Genomic DNA, 14,593 nt, shown 5'->3' with positions numbered 1-14,593 from the left:
CATTTCAGACAGCAGGATGGGGCAGATGTTGAACACTGGCTGCCTGTGACTGCTCCGGTCGTGGCTGAAGCCCTTTGCACCACCCCTGACTTCACAGAGGGCGACAGCCCAGAAACAGAAAATAAATACAGCACTCCCTGCCTTTAGTGCCAACAACCATCCAGCTGCAGGAGATGCCAGGGGCAGGGAGAGGATGGAAATAAGATGGGCCCCGAGCCCTGTAAAAATGCAAAAGCACCGCTTTGGCAGAGAATAGTTCTCCATCTTCCTGCTGCAAGGGCTGGCTGGGGACAGGCTGAGGACGGGCCGGGGCAGCTCCAGCCGCGCCGGCAGGACGAGGGAGCGCACATCCCCCCATGCATCCCGACCCCCCTTCGGCGGCGCGGGGCCGGCATTCCCTGCCATTGGCGGCGGGCCGGGAGAGAGCTGGGACGGATCCTCCCCTTCCTCTCCCTCCCCGAGCATTTTTAGAGGGTTTTCCCAACTTCCAGAAGTTTCTCCCCGGCCCCTTATATACCCCCTCCGCAGGACCGGGAGGTGCACAGGGAGCTGAGCAAAGCCGTGTCCCAGCCCCGCAGGTAAGAGGGGGCGAGCCGGGGGACCCCGGGCTGGCGGCGAGTGACCGAGCTGAGATTGCAGAAGGGTGGGGAGTATTTTGGGGTCCTGCATCCTCCTGGATGGGCAAAAAAAAACGGGGGGAGGGTTATGGCATGGGAGAAGGGGGTGCATGGGGGGTAGGCTGCAATGGAGTAGGTGGAAGTGGAGGATAGGGGCACAGACGGTGCCATGAACTGGCTCTGTGATTTTGAGGAAAGGTGGTAAAAAATCCCCCCCCATCGCCTCCAGTTTGCAAGAGGTGGTCACAGTGAAGCTGCAGGAGAAGCTTTCAAAGGGTGATGGAAAAGAAAAGGGGGATAAGGGACGTTTTAGCTTAGTGTGAGTGAAATTCTCCAGCCCCTGCTCTGACTCAGCCTGGGAGCCTCCAGGACCCTGGGCACCATCCCAGCACAGGAATGAGAGCTCTCCCTGCAGCCTTCTGCCACGGGACAGCCCGACCCGTCCTTCTGCTGCCCTAAGTGCCACATCCCTCTGGTGACATGCAAGTGGCCTTTTGCCTGCGTGTCTCCGCCCTGCAGCTCTGCCCTGCTCCTGGGTGAAACACAGCCCTCGGAGGGGTGCACCTCCAAATCCCGCCCGGACAGCGGGTCCCGGCAGCCACAGAGAAGGCTGTGGAATGCCACGCTGGCACTGGGCGTCCCCTCGCTGTGGGAGCACAGGAGAGGAGGATGTTGCTGGCTGTGCATTCCCCACATTCCCTCCCGCCATTTTCACCCATAATCGCCGCCGTAATCCAAGAACAGGCAAAATTTCTCCCTCTAGGGCTGGGTGACTCAGCACAGCCCAAATCTGTCACCCATCTCTGAAGTAATGAACCTTTTTTAAGCTGAGGATAAAGCAGTGCAGGCCACCCCCTGCTCACAAGAGAACTACTCCATATATCTGTTTTCTTTCAGAAAGAAAAAGGCAAAGGTTGACCTCACTATGAAACAGTTTCAAGGTATCCTTAGAAATAAAGGGGAAATAGAAAACCAGAAGGAAACCCCTCAGATTTCCAACGTTTTTCACCCTGGCTGCACTTGAAAAGAGTGTCGAGGGCACTTTTGAACCTGCTGCACAAATCCTTGCTCTTCAGGCAGCCGGGATGGCTCTTCCCTTTAACTGAAACCTTGCACCCATAAAGGATTTTAGGTTGTAATCCCCTCCCACTCTGGCAAAGTCCCTTGTGGAACTGTGCACTCTCTTTGCCTGGGGCTACGTGCTTCGTGTTTCCTTCCATATGTAATCCCAGCGGGCCATTCGCTTCCTGCCTGGAATACTTTAACCCCGCAGCAGCCCCGCTACAGCCTTTCCTTGCCTTCCCATGCCAGTGGCTGGGCAGGAGCAGGGTGGGAGGAGAGGACCACCAAGGAACAAAATGCAGCCTGTCGAGGAAAAACTCTCCCAAAAGCTGGAGGTGGGATTTAAGGCCTGAGGATCTGCCAGCAGGAAGGTTTGCTGAGTGACAGCAGGAGGGAGGGGAAGTGTGGGGCCAGGTGGGATGAGCTCCAAAGGGCTTCTAGGCACTTAGGACTGGTCAGGCTGCACATTTGGAGCTGGCGACTCAGAGCCCTTGCTGGGGATAGGTTCACCTAACGTTGGGATGAGATCCATCCACCCAAGGCATGAACTGAAGGCTCTGCTGGGGAAAATGAGGCTCCCGCACCTCCCTCTGCCCTGGTACCTCCCCGGCAGGGCTGGACAGGCAAAACCAAGTCGAACAGAGCTGACCACAGTGCAGGATCTTCTCTAGGGGTGTCTGTGGCTTTGCTTGGTGGAAGCTCACGTGCTCCATCTAGTGCCAAGGAAGCTGAGAATTTGGGGCCCATGGCCAGGGTCCCCAGAAAGGACGGTCCTTGCCATACAGTGCCTGCAACAGCCCTTAGATCAAGGGCCAGTGCTGTGCTGTGTGGCTCCTGGGCAGCACAAACATCCTGCTTTCAGCTTTTCCTGGTCAGGGCAGAGCTTTGTCCTGCTCTGGGGACACAATCGTGGAATGTTCTGGGTTGGAAGGGACCTTAAAGCTCATCCAGTGCCACCCCCTGCCATGGGCAGGGACACCTTCCGCTATCCCAGGTTGCTCCAAACCCCATCCAACCTGGCCTTGGACACTTCCAGGGATCCAGAGGCAGCCACAGCTTCTCTGGGCACCCTGTGCCAGGGCCTCACCAGCCTCACAGGGAGGAATTTCTTCCCTATGTCCAATCTAAACCTGTCTTCTTTCACTTTAAAGCCATTCCCCCTCACCCTGTCGAGATATGAGAAATACCTGTTGTGACATTCCCTGGCCCCTCCTTAAATCATTCACTGTACATTAACATTGGAATATAGGAAAACCGCTTAGGAAAACTGAAGGAAGCTGTCATTCCAAATGCACAGGGCCTTGCTTACCAGGGTGCAGATTGTTGCTCAGGGTGGACTTGGGATGGCTGCACCCCAATGCAGCACTGGAGCAATGTCACAGTCACTGGAACCAAGGAGTGGGTTTCTCTGCAAGAGTCCCTGGGATGTCTGGATGCTCCAGGAAGAGTTGGAATTGTGCTGATGGTGAGTTTTCTTGCCCAGCAGGTCCTGGGAGGCACCAGGTGCTACTGAAGCCATGTGGATTACTGTGGGGCTGGCCCTCCTGGGCCTCGCTGCGGCCGTGCCCTCGGAGGACAGGAAGCTGAGCGACAAGGCCACCACGCTGGCCGAGCGCAGCACCACGCTGGCCTTCAACCTCTACCACGCCATGGCCAAAGACAAGGACATGGAGAACATCCTGCTGTCCCCCGTGGTCGTGGCCTCGTCCCTTGGGCTCGTGTCCCTGGGGGGCAAGGCCACGACGGCGTCGCAGGCCAAGGCGGTGCTGAGTGCGGACAAGCTGAACGATGACTACGTGCACAGCGGGCTGTCCGAGCTCCTCAGCGAGGTCAGCAACAGCACCGCCCGCAACGTCACCTGGAAGATCGGCAACCGCCTCTACGGCCCCGCCTCCATCACCTTCGCTGAGGACTTCGTGAAGAACAGCAAGAAGCACTACAACTACGAGCACTCCAAGATCAACTTCCGAGACAAGAGGAGCGCCCTCAAGTCCATCAATGAGTGGGCAGCCCAGACCACGGATGGGAAACTCCCAGAGGTCACCAAAGATGTGGAGAAAACTGACGGGGCCCTCATTGTCAACGCCATGTTCTTCAAGCGTAAGTTCTACCTTCAATTCCTGGTACAAGTGACCCAAAACCTTCCCTGAGCCAACAAACAGAATCAGAGGATGGTTTGAGTTGGAGGGGCCTTAAAGATCATCTAACAGCCTGAAGGGAAGGTGGACAAATCCTGCGTCCACTGGAGGCAGCCCCTTGTCAGCGGCTGGGAACTGTGCATGGAATTACCGCCCACTCCCTTTTCTTACAAGCTGTGTTGCTCTCTCTCCTGTAGCTCACTGGGATGAGAAGTTCCATCATAAGATGGTGGACAACCGTGGCTTCATGGTGACCCGTTCCTACACCGTGGGAGTGCCCATGATGCACCGCACAGGTGAGTGGGAAACCTCCTGCCCCACACCAACACTGTTCTCCATTATCCCACCAGCTGCCTTCAAGATTGTTTTGCCTCATGAAGAGGGAACAAAGCAGGGGAGTGTTTGTTCTGCTGATTCAGTCTCTCTGTCAGCAGAAAGAATCCCTGTTTACTATTGGATGCTTGGCTGTTGGGAAAAAATCCTGGCTCATCATACAAGTGAGAGCCACCACCAACTCCAATAATGCTGGGCCAGTTCCCAAAAGGGTGTCCAGACTCTTCCCCTCCTGGTCAGGAAAAGTCCAGGCTGAATTCCCTTTGCCTCTGTACCACATCTCACTGTTCCCTGCTTCTGGTTTCAAGGTCTCTACAATTACTATGATGACGAGACAGAGAAGCTCCAGGTGGTAGAGATGCCACTGGCTCACAAGCTCTCCAGCATGATCTTCATCATGCCAAACCATGTGGAGCCTCTGGAGAGGGTGGAGAAACTGCTGAACAAGGAGCAGCTCAAGACCTGGGCTGGCAAGATGAAGAAGAGATCAGTGGCCATCTCGCTGCCGAAAGTCGTCCTGGAAGTCAGCCACGACCTTCAGGTAAAGGAGGTCCTTAAACAGTTGGGCCTTACAGTTCTTTGGGATGTGAGGGAAGACAGTGGGATGGTGGGTTATCCATGCCAGCTGTCTCTCTTACCTCTTGCACGGTCATCTCTGCGAGGGGTGCTGACCTCTTGTCTCCTCCTAGAAACACTTGGGTGGTCTGGGCCTGACAGAAGCCATTGACAAGACCAAGGCTGACTTGTCCAAGATCTCCGGCAAGAAAGACCTTTACCTGTCCAACGTGTTCCATGCCGCGGCTCTGGAATGGGACACGGAAGGGAACCCCTACGACGCCGATATCTACGGCCGAGAGGAGATGAGGAACCCCAAGCTCTTCTATGCTGACCACCCCTTCATCTTCATGATCAAAGACACTAAAACCAACTCCATCCTCTTCATTGGCAGGCTCGTGAGGCCCAAAGGCGACAAGATGCGCGATGAGTTGTAGTTGGGTTGGTTTTGGTTGGGGTTTTTTCCCCAGAGCTTTGGTTTGTGTGTGTTTTTAGGGGGGGATTTTGACAAATGGGAAACACTATTTTGTATCCTTCTCGAACCATGGGTGCTATTCAGACCAGGGTGCATTGTGAGGAGAAACCAGCGTACGCTTTACCTCACCCCACAATCCGGATTGCACAAGCCCACCTCCAGAGAGGAGCAGGGAGGCCTGGCACCAGAGGGTCACCAGGAATCAGCTGAGGTGGCCAGGTTGAAGCCTGTACTAGTTCAGCCTCCTGCTCAGTTCCTTGCTGCTCCACTAGCCCCGCCAAGGCACCATTCTCCCATCCCAAATGCTTCCATCCGCCTGCATGCTTAGCGCTGCCGCTCTTCTCCCGCTTGGCTGCCCCGTGGCACCGCTCCAGAGCTGTTCCCTGCTTCTCTCTTCTCTCTCCAGGGGTGTGCAACAGAACTCCAAGGGCCAGTTGTGCAGTTCAGCCACTGCAGGGCCCTGGAGCAGAGCAGGAGGCAGCATGGGAGAATGGAGATTGTATGGAGTTGTGCCCTTCTGTCCCGCCTCTCCCTGTGCTTCTGCATTGGATGCTTCAACCACAAGAGCTCCTCAGGTAGAACATCAAAGCCGAGAGCAGCTTGGATCAACACTTCATGGACAACTAAGGGGCTTTGGGGTGTCAGGGAGAGCGCAAAGGGCAGCTTGGGCTTCTAGACAGAGTAACCTGAGGTGCCTTCAACACTCCACCCCTCGGGATCACTGAGGGGCCAACATCTGTAATTAAACAGGCAATTGTACCAGGCAGAGAACTCACTTCTCTTGGAAGTGCTCTCCATCAGCCTGTAGGGCTGGGAAAGACTCTGTTCCCACTCCCACTTTATACCAGAGCTGGTTCCAATCAGCTCCCATTGGAGCTGACCCAAGGCATTCCTGGCTGGCTTCTCTCAGGGAGGCGGGATCAGATTCACCTCCACTTTCTTGCTTAATGAAACACAAAGCTTTAAAGCTGCCATTACCTGACTTCCTAATTATGCTGTGCTGAAGCTCCATGGTACTTTAGCTCCCTGTCTGCTGACCTGGATAAGGGCACCCTGAAAAACAAAGGTATTTATAGTTATATTTATGTCTGATAATTAGCAGGTTTCACAGCCTGATCCAGGCTATTCCTAACTTCTCTTCAAGGGATATCATCAGGTTAACAGTATTTTAAAAGGGAGCTGATGTCATCCCAGGAATATTGCAGCACTTGCCATGCACTGAGAGACACCACAAGGCAAATAATGACATTATTGAAATGAGGAAAATCTGTGCTTCCCAATGGAATTGCCATTCTCTGAAACCAGCATGGAGCACCTACATGGCTTTGCTTTATCTCCGTGCCAATTTTCCCTGCTGACATAGAAGCCCAATACTGCAGATTCCCAGGTGCTGGGAGGCAGGAGGCAATGCCGGGGATGTCCCCAAACGTGGGACCCTTCCCGTTGAATCAGCGCACTGAACCCACACGCAGAACGTTCTGGAGGCTGGGCTGGGGGGGTGAAAGGGGTGGGCAAGGCAAGAACACACTGTGGGATATTGTGAATAATTTGCATCATGTGGATGCAGGCGTCTGATGGCTTTTTTTGTCTGTTCTTGTACCACACAGTGACAGTTGTGTAATTTTGCAATAAAACTTTTTCAATGAATCCCTGGCAGCCGGAATCCCTTGTAGAGTAAAATAAACTTAGGGAGGTTCCTTGCTATCCTTAAATCCAAGACACCTTAATGTGGCAACTATGGACAAAAATTAAACTTAATACACAAGACAAATTCCTATGGCACATCAATCGTGAGAAAGGAACACTCTCAGCAGCTTTTCCCTTCATTGTTTTCTCCTGAAACTCCAAATATCCAACACCTTTAATGCTCCACAGGTGAGGGAACAACTGCCCTATCCTGCAGTGCCATTTAGCAGAATAAAAAGTGAGCTGACAGCCAAAGGGACCAGCCTTCCTGACCCTCCAAGCCAAAGTTCTCCAGCTGGGATCCACTCTAAGGAAACAGAGGAGGAAAAAACTGCAGGCTAAAGATGCCTTCCCCAAGTGGAAAATCCAGCAGTGGCAGATCATGTTAATCCATGTTCTCCCAATTCTGGAAAGGGATGAACCTTCTGACACTCACTCACATGCAAAACTAAAGGCACAGACACGTCCCCTTTCCCTGTGCCTGGGCAAGCACACACATCCCTGTGGAGCTCCTCCCAGACTGGAAAAGCACTTGGTGCTTCCTATCTCTCACTACACGGGAATTAGTGAAGCCACCTCCAGCACCAAGCACAGCAGGAACACATGAATCTGGAATAGAAATATTGAAACTAAGTTAAAAGCTTTTCAGAATTCCTGAGTTCATCCCACCCCCAGCTGCTCTTCCAGGGCTTTTGTCCAAGGGAAGCACCCAAAAGACACAGAGAACTGAGTGAGTTCCCTCCTCTTTTGGAGCTTCTTCAAACAGCTCAGGATGGCGCTAACTCCAACCCAGGCACATGGCAAAGGTGTTCAGTTCACACTTGCACCCCTTGGCTGTTCCGGGATAATCACAGATGGGTTTGGGTTGGGAGGGACCATAAAGCTCATCCAGTCCCACCCCCTGCCATGGGCAGGGACACCTTCCACTAGCCCAGGCTGCTCCAAGCCCCACCCAACCTGGCCTTGGACACTTCCAGGGATCCAGGGGCAGCCACAGCTGCTCTGGGCACCCTGTGCCAGGGCCTCCCCACCCTCACAGCCAGGAATCCTTCCCAATATCCCATTTCTCCCTGCCCTCTGGCAGTGGGAAGCCATTCCCTGTGTCCTGTCCCTCCATGCCTTGTCCCTAGTCCCTCTCCAGCAGCCCCTTTAGGCACTGGAAGGGTCTCTCTAAGGTCTCCCTGGAGCCATCTCCCCACTACTTGCTTATCTCTTGATCCTACCAGTGATCAGCACTGTCAGATTAACAGGACCATGGACAGGGTTGGAGAGCTTTTAACCAGGAAAAAGTGGAGCCATCTCCAGGAAATCCAGCCCTCCCTGGGAGGCAGCAGGAGAGATTCCTAACCATCACCATCTACCACATAGATGGTGTTTAAGAATTTAGAAACACGCAAAGCTGAGTGTGACTCTTTACTTCTTCAGGTCTTCCCACTTTCACACACTTCCTGCTCCTATGATCTCACAGAACTGCTTTGTCACCTTTTATATTTTCAGTTATTTCCAAATTCAAATTTAAAAAAATAATGCTGGCATTAGTCTAATATTTATATCAGCTGTTTAAAAGCTTTGCACTGAATGATGTGCACAACCTGAAATCAGACTCACTGACAGCCTGAGAAGGCACATCTTGTTTCTGAAACTCAACCAAATTCCCAGGTGTGCCAGGGAAGCTGGGAACAGCAAGGCCAAGGCTCCCTGGACAGACCAGCTCCTGAGACCATCAGTTTAAAATTCCAGTTCCTAAGTTGCCAGCCTAGTTCCTGCAGAGAAACCTCCTGAAAATGGAAATGTGGATGTGAAAGCTATTCCTAAACAACAAAGTTTGCATGCAACAAACAGGCTTTGAACTCCTCAGATTCTGAAGTCCTTGATCCTGCACACACCTCATCTCCTATGATGTGCCTGTCTCTTCCCATTCCTGCACCAGACTTCCACCAGATATTCCCTCCTCACAGCTTAGGACAGAAGGTTTGAAATCCTGACTGTCACTTTTGGTCTCACCCCACAAATCCATGCCTAAAGTTACCTGACCCTAACAGGAGCTGCATTGGCCTGGATACTGCCAAAAAAGCTCCCCCTTCTGGAAGCCTTGGATAAGGGACTGGGACGGTAGGAAACAGCCACCAGTACTCCATGGAGCGTTTGTTACTCATGACCCTCTAAACACGGGATTGCTGCTCCAGCTCTACAGAGATATCAGCGCTTCATTGCCACTTTGTTTGGATCAGGATCTGGTGAAGTTCACTCCAGAAGGGGAACACAACAGCAACAGAATTCCTTCCATACCAAAGGTGGGAGCAAGGTCTTCCCGGAGCACATCTTGAGAAAATAAAAAGGGAAAAAAAAGGAAAAAAAAAGAAAAGAAAAAGCACCTTCACAAACACTGTCTTTTGTGATTTTATTAAGAGATGTTTTCAGGACAGACAAGCTTCTGGCTGCAGATGTTACAAACCCTACAACGAGAAACAAAACACTCAGTAAGCCGGGGGCAAACTTTTCCATAACCATTCTCCTACCCCAAACAACGAACAAACCAAGCTTTCCAATTAAACTGCATCTCTCACTTCCTGCTTTTTGGCCAGTGATCCCCCTTTTTCCCACTGAGGCAGATCTTACCAGTCAGATCCCTTGACAGGACTTTAAACTGTGACTACTTCCTTAGAAAAGCAGCCTACAAATCATTCTCAAGTGGCTTCTAAGATTATCCCAAACTGGATCCTGGGGCAGGATGGGAGGGGTATATGAGGATTACATTCCCTGTGCTGCCAGCTGCACACTGGTAGCAGATGCTACAATGCAAACACATCCAAGGTACCCAACCCTTCTCAAACAAGTCTCTCCAACTGTGATCCAAGGTCCCCAAATCCATGCTGTACAACACAACATGGAACAGGGCATGTGGACAGGGATATTCCCCTTCCAGATCCATCATCTCATCTCCAGAGGAGTGTTCTGAGCTGCTTTGCCACATGCCTTGAACCCTCTCCCCTTCATCAACGCTCAAACCCAACCCTGGTCACTGTTCTGGGTACAAGGCAGCAGCTTGTCTTCCCAAAATCCCAGCTTCCAGCGTTTTTGGTGGCCTTTTATGGAAAAGGCCTGACACCTGTTCAACATGGATCCTCAGCACACCTCCCTCCCACTGCTCCCAGGCACTTACCCCTCAGGCAGTGGGCACTGGCTGAGGCATGGCTGGCTGCTCTGGTTTGCCACCCTTCTGCTCTGAAATGGGGGTGGTGGGCAAAATCTCTTCTTTGGGTTCCACGATGCTGACGTGGTCTGGCAGAGGCTTTTTGGGGCCAATCTTTCCACTGGGGTCCCAAGGCAACATAATCTTTACTTTGATTCCCAGTACTCCTGCAAAGAGTGACAGGACAACAGGGACACAAAACAGGATCAGGCACCAAGGTTACAAAATATCATTGCACATGAACGATCTCCTGACAACACTGTAACACAGAAATGCTACAGCTTAAAAACCTAATATTGTGATTTTATGTGTGTTGTAAATTCAAGGAATTTAAAGTCGGATATCCAAAATTTTTCAACTCATTGCCTTTGCTGACTGCAGCCTGGGACTGCAGTTCTACCCTCAACTCATTCTAAGCCTGGTTTTAAACTCAGTCCTCTTCCTCAGCTCATTTCTCTAGGAAATTCCACTGGTTTTTTGCATCCCTTCTCAGACAAATGCCTCTAAATCATCCAATGAGCAGGACATCCTGGCCAAGGCAGCCGTAGCACAGCACCACAGAACGTGGCACAGGGCAGGCTGCAATGACACAAGGACGTCCCTTCTGACTCGTCATCGTATCATCACCGAAGGGAAGGTGGAGAACAGCTCGGGCTGTGTTGGTATCCATACACCAAGAGTTCCGCAATTAATTAACCCAAAGCCAGTTAATATGCACAAGCCATTTGTGTTTTACTGGGGGGGTGAAGACAGGTGGAAGCGGGTTTAGCTGGGAAGACTGTCTGACACTGGTAGCACCCCTGTTCTCTCTGCCCATCCTGAGGAACCAGGAAAACCAGAATCCCAACTGCCAAGAGCTCTGAAAACCAGACAAAGAGGCACTTGATCTGGAAGTTACCACCAGCCTCAGAGGCCCCAGGACACCAGGGACAGTGTCCGGAAAATCTACAGCCACATTCCCAACTGGAAACATTCAAACTCCATCAGCAGAGAGGTGGCTGACCTGGTATGACCACACAGGCTGCTGAAGGCCCCTTCGCTTTCTATTCCCACATGCACTTCTACTTTAGATGCAAAGTGAGAGTTCAGTTGCAAAGGCCCAGAAAACAGGATTTTCAGAGTCTGAACCATGCACAGCAGCACAACTGAACCACTCTGCGAGATCAGAGATGCATCAAAACCACTTGAGTTCCACCCCATGGGTACCAGCGAGAAACCGCCATCCTGCCACTGAGAAAGCTCCAACTGGCAGGCATGGGTGGGATGCCAGGAGCTGAGGATTTTTGTCTCTGATGTTCTAGAGAAGGAACCCAACGGGGCTGCACAGGGATTTGCACGGCAGGCACTCACCCTGCCGGAGTAGGACGTGACGCACGGCTGTGTCCACGTAGTAGTTCACTGGGTCCCCACTGTGGATCATCAAGCCATCCACAAACTTCATGGATTTGGCCCGCTGACCTCGGAGTTTGCCGGACACGACGACCTCACAGCCCTTGGCCCCGCTCTCCATGATGAAGCGGAGGACACCATAGCAGGCTCTGCAGGGAGAGGACAGCCAAGCCATGAGCCTGCGCTGGCAGACCCACAGGGCTCCCTGGAGGAATTTTACCACAATTCCAATCTGAGTTCCCTGTGTCAGGAGTGCAGCTCCCCATCCCTTCTCAGACAAATGCCTCTAGATCATTCACTGGTGACAGGAGGCTGCTGCTGAAGGACCTCACGCAGCACCACAGAACGTGACACCACGGAGGCACTGCCAGCAGAGCCACCCGCTTCTGACTCGTCATCGTCTCATCACCGAGGGGATGTGAGAGCAGGGCCACTGCCACCTGAGCCACACGGCCTGAAATGCTGCTTGCTTCACTCCTCCACCCATTTACTCTTCAAGGAACACATGCAGCTTTATGCCAGACAGACAACCTGCCATCGGATCTACTCTAAAGCTCCAGAAGTGACTTTGTACTGAACAAAAGTTTCAGTGCAGCATTACCAGTTAAATCTTCAAACTGCAGAGGAGTTGTTTTTTGGGAATGGCTCTGGAGTCCCACACTTGCCCCACATCCAGGCTGCTGTACTCACCTGCGCACAGCCAGCCCTCCCAGGAGCTTGTAGCGCAGGGACTCGGCCTGGGCGATGGCACACAGACCCCTCGTGGCCACCTTCTCGGCGTAGAGCTGCACGGGAGAGAGGCACGCTCACAACAGGGCTGCTTTAAAGGCATTTAATGGCAGAATCACAGCATGCTCTGGCTTGGAAGGATCATCCAGTTCCACCCCTGCCATGGGCAGGGACACCTTCCACTAGCCCACATTGCTCCGAGCCTCATCCAACCCGGCCTTGGACACTGCCAGGGAATCCAGGGGCAGCCACAGCTTCTCTGGGCACCCTGTGCCAGGGCCTCCCACCCTCACAATAAACTTCACTTTACCAGAGCACAGGAGCTTCATTCTACTCTACACCCTACACTCAGTCCAGTTAATCCTTCCGCATTTACAGGCGCCAGCTTTACCCCACGCCCCCTTCCCTGTATAATGCGATCCAGCAGCACCAGCCAAGCTGGAATAAATGAGCACCACCCCAGCACACACATTCCCCCTCTCTCCCTGATTTGTTTTACAGCCAAGAACTAGTAAGAGCAGATTTCAGGGAACAGAACCACAGAATTCTTTGGCTTGCATGGACTCTTTACGGGACACCTAGTCCAACCTTCCCCTGGGAAAACACCCTAAACAGTAAGGATCAGCTGACACCATCCTGCCATCACAGATCCACCTGAATCACCCAGCTCCTGAGGCAGTTTTACCTCCACGCTTCCCTCGGGGAACCCGAACCTCTTCTGCACCACAGCCGTCAGCTCCCGGATCCGGCGCCCCTTCTCTCCCAGGACATTCTGAGTTCTGTAGGAAAATAAGTATGGGACAATTGAGAAAAGTATCCTCAGCTGTGAGACTGGAACCATCCCAAAGCATTTCCAGAGCACCTCAGTTCAGGAAGGCTGAGTTACCTGGTGGCAAGGATGATAATCTCAGTCCTGGTTGGAGTGACCCGAACTTCCACTCCGGAGTATCCATCCTCAGCCAGTTCCCGAGTCAGGAACTCGTTCAGCTCAGCTTTGAAAATGCCATCAGCGACAAACTAAAAGACAAATGGACAAAGTCAAGCTCTTGTTCCATTCCAAATTTGGGTGCAACTCACCCAAATTCCTCCTGCAGCTTAACAGTCTCTCCTGACAGCTTTCCTCCGCTCTCAGAGGAATCACAGAATACTCTCAGCTGGAAGGGACCCTCAGGAATTACCAAGTCCAACTTTTACATGAACAGCCCAGGGACTGAATCCACAACCTTGGCGTTATTAGCACTGTGCTCTGAGCCAACCTCTGGGTGCAGCAATGGGGAAAATGGAACCATCTCCCCTGAAGTTCCCAGAAATAACTCAGTCCTAGCACAAGCCTACACCAACCACTGCCCGACCCACAGCTGGCCACAGCCACCCTTCACGCTGAGACCGCAGCTCTCTGCTGTATTTCGGGAGTAATTTAAGGGAAGTAACCAGCGGGGTCACATCCCTTTCCCATCCCCACAGGGAGCTGCTGCTGCTGGAATTCCTGACAGCCCAAACCTCCCTCCCTCCCTCCCAGGACAGGCAGCGCCCCGCGCCCTCGCGGGCCACAGAGCGGGGCAGCCACTAGCCGCAAACCCTTCCCACTGAAAAGCAGAGGGAAAAGCCCGCAAATCCCGGCTCCCAGCGCCGCTCCGCGTCCCGCAGCGCAGCCCCGCGCGCGGCCGTGGGCAAGCGCCCCCTCCATCCCGCCGCCATGTTCCCTCCCCGCCGGGCCCCGCGCCGCATCCGCCGCCATCCTCCCCCGTCCGCCGCCGCCCCCCGCCGTGCCCCCGCCCCGCCGGCTGCCGGGGCCGCCCCGGGCGATGCGGCACCGTCCCGCGGCCGCGGCCGACCCGTGCGGCCGCGCTCACCTTGCGCTTCTTGGAGATCTGCACCGCCATGATGAGCCGCGGCCCGGCGGAAAGGAGGGAGCGGGCCCCGCGGGCAGCGCTATATCCGCCTTCCGCCGCGCCCCATTGGCTCGCCGCTTTCACGTGGGCGCACAGCGGGGCCCGATGGGAGATGTAGTCTTTGCCACGTGGCCATGTTGGGGAGGGCCAAGCCCTGTGGATGCCCTAAACCAGCGCTAAATGGGCTCTAAATTCCGTGGAAACGGACACGAGAGTCAGCAGTGTGTACAGTAAAACACACAAATTATAATTCACCCCGGGCTTATACCTAGAAACCTGCTCTGCTGCCCAGTCGTTGCTGTCAGAGGATGCTCTGCTTAACAAGAAACACAGCATGGCTTGGTTGGGAAGTGACCTTAAAGCTCATCCCGTTCCACCCCCTGCCATAGGCAGCAGGGACACCTTCCACCATCCCAGGCTGCTCCAAGCCACTGGCCTTGGACACTGCCAGGGATCCAGGCACAGCCACAGCTGCTCTGGGCACCCTGTGCCAGGGCCTCCCCACCCTCCCAGGGAACAATTCC

The 14,593-nt window shown here is 53.5% G+C and overlaps 2 protein-coding genes and 2 non-coding genes across 5 annotated transcripts; 1 reads left to right on the top strand and 3 right to left on the bottom strand.

Moving 5' to 3' along the window:
• Positions 1–189: 189 nt before the first annotated feature.
• On the top strand, positions 190–6,827 carry SERPINH1 (serpin family H member 1). Its single transcript, XM_032095163.1, is given in 7 exon segments — positions 190–276; positions 278–482; positions 485–578; positions 3,163–3,779; positions 4,015–4,113; positions 4,459–4,691; positions 4,840–6,827. Coding segments are annotated over 7 exon segments (1,623 nt in total). The 5' UTR covers positions 190–204; the 3' UTR covers positions 5,143–6,827.
• Positions 6,828–9,055: 2,228 nt separating this feature from the next.
• RPS3 (ribosomal protein S3) lies at positions 9,056–14,138 on the bottom strand. 2 transcript variants are annotated; one of them, XM_032095149.1, is made up of 7 exons: positions 14,031–14,138; positions 13,064–13,194; positions 12,863–12,956; positions 12,139–12,233; positions 11,410–11,597; positions 10,030–10,226; positions 9,056–9,188 (listed from the first exon to the last, which is right to left on the bottom strand). In XM_032095149.1, exons 1-6 carry the CDS (start codon positions 14,058–14,060, stop codon positions 10,033–10,035), a joined length of 732 nt encoding a protein of 243 aa, XP_031951040.1. In that variant the 5' UTR covers positions 14,061–14,138; the 3' UTR covers positions 9,056–9,188; positions 10,030–10,032. The 2 variants fall into 2 exon arrangements, with proteins under 2 accessions (XP_031951040.1, XP_031951033.1); XM_032095142.1 differs by lacking the exon at positions 9,056–9,188 and adding an exon at positions 9,251–9,322 and having other exon boundaries at positions 14,031–14,137.
• LOC116440502 lies at positions 10,544–10,691 on the bottom strand. Its single transcript, XR_004238655.1, has one exon. It is a non-coding gene; the product is annotated as a small nucleolar RNA SNORD15 (small nucleolar RNA).
• On the bottom strand, positions 11,716–11,862 carry LOC116440480. Its single transcript, XR_004238633.1, has one exon. It is a non-coding gene; the product is annotated as a small nucleolar RNA SNORD15 (small nucleolar RNA).
• Positions 14,139–14,593: the final 455 nt, after the last annotated feature.

This window comes from Corvus moneduloides, chromosome 2, assembly GCF_009650955.1.
Source record: "Corvus moneduloides isolate bCorMon1 chromosome 2, bCorMon1.pri, whole genome shotgun sequence".
In the NCBI taxonomy this organism is placed as follows: Eukaryota; Metazoa; Chordata; class Aves; order Passeriformes; family Corvidae; genus Corvus; species Corvus moneduloides.
Note: the sequence above shows the minus strand (reverse complement) of the source record. Positions and strands in the feature narration are given on the sequence as shown.

Bases quoted from the DNA above. Each gene is read 5' to 3' on its own strand.
- RPS3 (XM_032095149.1), bottom strand. From the start codon at position 14,060: ATGGCGGTGCAGATCTCCAAGAAGCGCAAG. The intron at 13,195-14,030 runs GTGAGCGCGGCC...TTTGTCTTTTAG, and splicing joins AGATCTCCAAGAAGCGCAAG to TTTGTCGCTGATGGCATTTT. The intron at 12,957-13,063 runs GTAACTCAGCCT...ATTTTCCTACAG, and splicing joins ATTATCATCCTTGCCACCAG to AACTCAGAATGTCCTGGGAG.